We start from the raw sequence: 6,944 nt of genomic DNA, 5'->3' as shown, positions 1-6,944 counted from the left end.
GGTAACCATGGCGACACGCGGCAGGTCACTGTTCCTGGCTAGATGTCTCGCCTTCGTCACAAAGTGTGGTGTGACGTCACGGACAGCAACTAATACTAATGCTAGTGTATTTATGTTAATATTAGTGAGAGTACAACTGGTAATTTTAATACTAATGCTAGTGTTCATGTGAGTATTAATGATGATAGCACTACTGATGATTTTAGTTTTAATGGTCATATTAATGTTAATATTAAATTTAATTATAGAGTTACTGTTACAGTATTAACAGTAGCAGTAGTGTTAGTTTTAGTGATAGCATTACTGTTATTATAAGTATAAGTGTCTGTGGAGTGTGTCTGTGAGTTTGTGGTGATTGTGAGTGTGTGGTGTTTGTCAGTGTGTGAATGTGTGTCTGTCAGTGTGATTTGTCTGTCATTGTGCAGGTGTGTGTCTGTTAGTGTGTGGGTGTGTGTCTGCAAGTGTGTGGTGTCTATCAGTGTGTATGTGTGTGTCTGTGAATGTGTGCGAGTACTGTATGTGTGTGAGTGTCTGATTGTGTGTATAAATGTGCGTGGTGCCTGTGAGTGTGTGTTGTGTCTATGTGTGTGTCTGTGAATGTGTGTCTGTGAGTTTGTATCTGTGAGTGTGTGTAGTGTTTGTGTGAATGTGTGTGAGTGTGTGGTTGTGTGTCTGTCAGTTTGTCATAATGTGTGTGAATGTGTGGGTGTATATCGGTCAGTGTGTGTGAATGTGTGTGTAGGTGGGCTTGGGCTCCAATGCTGTGTCTGACAGAAGTGACCCATCAACAGGTGTTGAGGTCCAGAGTCGCTTGCAAATTTCTAGAGCACTTTATAACTTTCTAGAGTCCAGACCAACAAACAGAAATCTGTGAGTGCTGTGTTTTTATCACTATTAGCGTATGTGGTGTCTGTGGGTGTGTGGGTGTTTGTGAGTGTTTGATGTGTGTGGGTGTGTGTCCATGAGTATGTGTAGTGTCTGTGTGTCTATGTGAGTATTAATGATGATAGCACTACTGAATACTAGTATTCATGTGAGAATTATTGATGATAGAGCTACGTTTAATTTTAGTTTTAATGTTAGTATTAATGTTAATATTAGTGTTAGTGTCAGAATATTAATACTCATTGTCATGTTAGTTCTTTTGATAGTATTACTGTTATTATTGGTATTATTAGTGTACTACTAAGTTTGTGTTATTGTTAGTAATAATGATACTGTAAGCCTTAATTGCAGTGTTACTGTTGTAATATTGGCAGTATTTGTGTAAGTGTTAGTTATAGTGTAACTGTAGGTAAGAGTGTAGGTAAGGCCCCGGCTGCCCTGTGGTGGCTCGGGGAGGGCCTGTGGGTCGAACTGGAGGGGCTGCTCTAGGTTGAGGAGAGCCGGGTGCGGACCTGGGCTCAGAATGCGATGTCTTCCATCCAGCTGGACTGCCTGGAGTTGTACGATGAGGTCCTGGCCAAGTTTGGATTGGAGGCAGCATATGTGGGATTAGTGAGTCACTGAAACCCCTCCCCTTGTGGTATCCCTACTGTGGTATCAGGGCGGTACAGGGGCTGGGGTGACTCTCCTGACCCCTCAGCTTTCCAAGATATCTGCGTCACCCCACTCAACCTGGAAATCTCCCAGATCCAAGGGGAGAGAGACAGGAGCTGGGCTGGGACACCAGCCTGCTGTTATTTCAAGTGGGTGGCTGAAAAACACACCGCTTACAGATCAACACTAGGGGGCATCATAGAGAGGGTGGTGAGACTCTTGGTCATCGATGGCAACAGCGGGGTGACACCCCATCTCTCTATTGGCTCTATTAACAGTGGGGTGACCCCCCCCCTCTCTTTTGGCTTTAGAGGTATCACAGTTCCACCCCTAGGTTGCATCTCCTGTCTGGCGCTGTGGAGGTATGATGATGATGATTCACCGTCTTTGTTCTCTCTCTCTGGTAAAGGAGTTGGTACTGAGTTAGTGAAGTTTCACAGAGGATATGATAAGAAATTTTACCAAATCCCAAAATTAAAACAGTGAAGACAACAGACAACACAAGCTCATATAATGGAGGTTTGGTTTGACGACTGCAGACATGGTCAGGACATCTTGTCTGATTCTCTCTCCCCATTTTCCTAGGATTTTCCCTTCCAGGGCACAGGAATCATGAAGCAGGACAACTACGAAGAGGTGGTGGAGACACTGAAGTCCTACTTTGAAAACACGAAGGTCAGGTGTGAGTTCTCCGAGGTGAACAAGTGCTTCCACCAGGCTGCAGCCGGCATTGACGTTGACCTCATCCTGCAGAAGTACCTGGGAGTCCCTGTAGCTGAGGTCTGTGAATAGCAGGTTTATTTTTTCTCTTTGTAGTAGTCTTAGGACAGTTTGACCTGTTGTGGGACTCGGCAAGAACAGAAAGGTCTTCTGTGTGTCTTCAGTCTCCACAGCCCAGGAGACGCACGATCCAGGTGGGCGAGGCTGTTGAAGAAAACAAGCTGTCCATCCCTCCATCTCCTGGATCTTGGCGCCCCTGGGCCCTCCGTCTTCGATCACCTGTGACCCCGCTGTGCTCAGAGAAACCCCTGTTGACTGCGCCATGCTGCCCCCATTAAGTTCCCTCCTCTAAGGAGTGTCAGAGCTCCTGAGCTTCCGGGACAGGTGAGAAGCGAACAGAACCTCTGTCCTTGTGTGGAGTTACCTGTACAGACTCTTATTGGACACACTGTATAGACTCACCTGTATGGACTCTATTTGGACACACTGTACAGACTCACCTGTACAGACTCTTATAGGACACACTGTATAGACTGTACAGGCTTTTATTAGCACTCACTATATAAACAGACCTGTTTAGACTCTTATTAAACACACTGTATAGACTCACCCCTATACAAACACTTAAAAAAACTGTACAGACACACTTGTCCAGGATCTTATTGGACAAACTGTGCAGACTCACCTGGTGAAACTCAGTACATGTGGACCTTATAGTGCGTACAGAATTAGAAGTGAAGGGTGTCTCCATTACCAAGGTCTCCTGTGTGTCTTCAGCCTCCACAGCCCATTATCCAGGTGGACAAGGCTTTCAAAGAGAACCAGCTGTCCACCCCTTCCTTTCCTGGACCTCGGTGCCCCTGGGCCCTCCCTCTACACTCACCTGTGATGCCGCTGAGCTCATTAAACTCCCTGCCGACTGCTCCATGCTGTCCCCTCTGTCCTTGTGTAGAGTCAACTGTGCAGACTCTTATTACAGTCACAATGCATATACTGAGGGTATATTAAGACTAAGAAGAACTGACCCCAACAGCAAAGACCTGTGTCTGTCTTCAGTATCCAAGTGCAAAGAGGCGTGCTTTCCAAGTCAGCCCTGAAAAAGATGAAGAGGACAACATGTCCACCTCTTCTAATCCTGACACTGACCTGCCCCAGATCACTGCCTCACTGTCCAGCCAGCTGCCTGTCCCCAGACCCCTCCCTCACCTCTCTCCCATCACCTCCCAGGAGAAGGCTTGGGTGAAGAAGACTAAGAAAAAGAGGCAGAGGAATCAGGAGAGTCAGGAAGGTCCAAGTCCTGAAGACAGGCCTCCAGAGTTGCTGGAAGTCAGAACACAGGTGCTGAGACACCTAGAGGACCCTGTAGCTCCTGTGATTCTAGGAGAGGTGAGGAGTGAACCTTTACTGTAGTGTCCAGTCAGTGTGTCTGTATTAACCCCTCTCTCTCAGTGCAGTGTTAATGTACTGGAGTGTCCAGTCAGTGTGTCTATATTAACTCCTCTCTCTCAAAGCAGGTCAGCTCCTCCCATTCCTTCACCAAGATGCTGTGCTGTTCCGGGGTCGATGAGGATAAGAGCAACACTACAGAGCTGAAGAGATGGAAGGAGCCGCAAGGGGGCAAAAGGACAGCGGCACCAGTGGAGAAATTCAGGAATGTCCGGGATGGGAGACACCGGTCCCTGAACACCCAGGAGCGGGATAAGGAGAGGAGGCGGAAGCTGGAAGGGTGGTTGATGGATCGGAGACAGGAGGTGCAGGAGGAGAAGGAGAGGAGGAAGCTGGAGGAGGACAGGATGAAGGTGGAGGAGAAGAGGAGGAAGGAGAGAAGATGGGAGAAGGAGGGAGAGGACAGGAGGCAGATGCTGGAGAAGGAGAAGAGGAGACGGGAGAAGGAGGAGGAGCAGAGGAGGAAGACTGAGGAAAAGCAGGAGAGGAGACGCACCAAGGCAGCAGATGCAATTAGGAGGACCATGAACAAGGAGGAGCGGAGACGTGCCCAGGAGGCGGAGGAGAACAGGAGGGAGCAGCAGAAGCAGGAGGTGAGATGGGAGAAGAAGGAGCAGAAGAGGTGGAAGGCCTACGCTCGGGGGCTGGAGAAACGCCTGCAGCAGGAGGAGGAGAGGAGGCAGAAGGAGAAGGAGGAATGGAGGTGAGCTCAGGAGGAGGAGAGGAGGAAGCAGCTGAAGGAGGGGAATAAGAAACGAGCAAAGGAGGAAAAGGAGAGAAGGAGATTTTGGGAAGAGGAGGAGAGGCAACAAGCAAAGGAGAAGAAGGAGAGGAGGAAACTGTTGGAGAAGCAGGAGAAGAAACAAGCAAAAGAGGAGAAGGAGAGGAGGAGAGTTTGTGAAAAGGAGGTAAAGAAATAGCTGAAGGAGGAGGAAAGGAGGAGAGTTTTGGAGAAGCAACAATTGAAGGAGAAAATGGAGAGGTGGAAAGTTTTGGAAAAAGAGTGTGCCCCAGAGTCCAGATGCTGTCAGGTCAGTTATTATAAATAAGATGGAGTACACCCTGTACCAACCTGGACTAACCTTTGTCATTAGTTTCAACCTAATTTCACACCAGCAAATAAATACTGACTGGGAGAGAAGAGGTATCTGACAGGCCAATCTGTGTCGGAGCCATTACTGACCTGCTCGTCTGTTCACAGGGAGACTCCTCTCTGATGAAACGCCCTCTGGATACAGAGATCCAGGGGACATTGAGGGAGACCCCACTTCAGGTAAAGGGGACTACAGACAGGGGACTCAGTGTGGGTGAGGTTGTTCAGGGATGGGATCCACACTGACACTGTGACCTGAGTCCACTCACTCCACTGTTCCCACACTGACACTGTGACCTGAGTCCACTTCACTCCACACTCTCCTCAATGTCTGTATCTGCAGCTTCTGTTTTACAAAAGGGAGGCTTGAAAATCCCACTTCTTTCTTCTTTCTACAATTTGATGTTTCAGAAATAAGAAATTAAACCATTCCTTGATGTAAATTCTGAATGTAACACTTTTGATGGGAAAGATTTTTTATTAATTTTATTGAAGTTTTTTTGCAATAAACTTTTTAGAACCATTTTATGTGCTTATAATGTCTAATTTATTATATTAAAACTATCAATTAAAAATGAAGGTGCTCTTGGCAACTCACAATGAAAATATCAACCCCAATGGAAAGGGAAACTTAAATGTTTGTTATCAATATGTATACATTGGACCACACAAAGGAGAAAAGCCACTGTGGACAAATCCAGACACAACATGAGACATCCTGACTGTTATTTACATTTCCCTACAAATCAAGAGAAATTAAGGGTCCTTGTCCTGCAAGAAGGGACGGCTCGTTGAAATATACAGCATCGCTACCTCACTTAAAACTGCAGAAATATTAACTACAGATTGTTACAAAGGCATCTGGGTTCAAATGACAGGAAAGATGAAAGTTCAAACAATTCACACTTTGACAGGTGTGACAAAATGACATTAGACAACTTATGATCATGAAATTCACTTCCTAAAATGATATCACAATGTTTTTGGACTGTGGGAGGACTGAACTGCAGCACCTGGCGGAAACTCCAAACAAACATGGGGAGAACATACAAACTCCACTCAGATAGAACAACAGGTCAGGAAATAAACACAGAGCTCCAGCACTGCGTGGCAGCAATGTTAACCACAGTTGCACCTGTAAAATAAGTATACTTCCAAAACAGCAGCATATAGTGTATAACAATATTTTATAAACTTTCAGTCTGGATCTTAAAAAATTCATATAATTTTTTGTCAGCTGAAAATGTTAGGCTGCCTGCTTTTAGGGGGGGAAATATTTTTTCAAATTTACATGTCGATATTAAAATAACATATTTCCACATATAAATACAATTATAATAAAATATACAAAAAAAGCCTTATTTTCTTTAATGATATGAGTTCTACAATACTGATACAGTATTGTACAAAATGGTATGATCTGAAGAAACGCCAGAGCACAATGTATCAATTTGGGTGACACTAACAGAAGAGGGACACAACATGGAAATCCACAAGGTTGATTTTCAACAACAAAAATGTGCTTGAAAATAATTTGACAAGGAGGAAACCTTACATGCATGGATACCAGTATTTCCCCAGTAGGTTAAAATGCAGCAGGGAACAGTATAAAAGAAGGTCAGTGTCACTTGATATTGCATCACAGAGGCTGATCTCTTCTTCATCATATCCACCACTTCCAGAAAGCCAGTACACATAATTGTGAGGGTTTAAATTCAGAAGGAAAAATAATTCTCTAAATTAAATTTTATGCTGCACAGAGAGCCTCACGTGTATGTGGTCAGGTAGCTCAGTTGGATCAATTGTCGTTCTAATAATTCCACAGTTGTGGGTTTGATCCCTTACAGGCCAGGAGATCTCCTTATCTTTTGCCAAAACCATTTGATCTTTCAGTCCATGGTGAAATATATTGTGTTGAAAAGATGCCACAAACTGTAGACAAATGCTAGTGCTGCAGGTGAAGAGGAAAGCATTCAAAGATTTATGAGTTTCTTATGTGGAGCGAAAATAAAGTGTCACCATTTGCATATGTGAGGTTTCCAAATCAGCTCTCTGTAAAGACGCTCAAATCCAGCCTGTTAAGTAAAAAAATATTTTAGCTGGGGATCCTCAAATCAGGCGTGTAGAAAAGAGCACCGCTAAACAA

The 6,944-nt window shown here is 44.9% G+C and overlaps 1 protein-coding gene across 1 annotated transcript; it reads left to right on the top strand.

Moving 5' to 3' along the window:
- The first annotated feature begins 3,375 nt into the window (after positions 1–3,375).
- LOC148826713 (uncharacterized) lies at positions 3,376–4,412 on the top strand. The gene is made up of 2 exons (XM_088926279.1): positions 3,376–3,645; positions 3,771–4,412. The coding sequence occupies exons 1-2, from the start codon at positions 3,376–3,378 to the stop codon at positions 4,410–4,412; spliced, it is 912 nt and encodes a 303-aa protein (XP_088782405.1).
- The last annotated feature ends 2,532 nt before the right edge of the window (positions 4,413–6,944 follow it).

Source organism: Atractosteus spatula, chromosome 10, assembly GCF_055471065.1.
Source record: "Atractosteus spatula isolate fAtrSpa1 chromosome 10, fAtrSpa1.hap1, whole genome shotgun sequence".
Classification (NCBI taxonomy): Eukaryota; Metazoa; Chordata; class Actinopteri; order Semionotiformes; family Lepisosteidae; genus Atractosteus; species Atractosteus spatula.
Note: the sequence above shows the minus strand (reverse complement) of the source record. Positions and strands in the feature narration are given on the sequence as shown.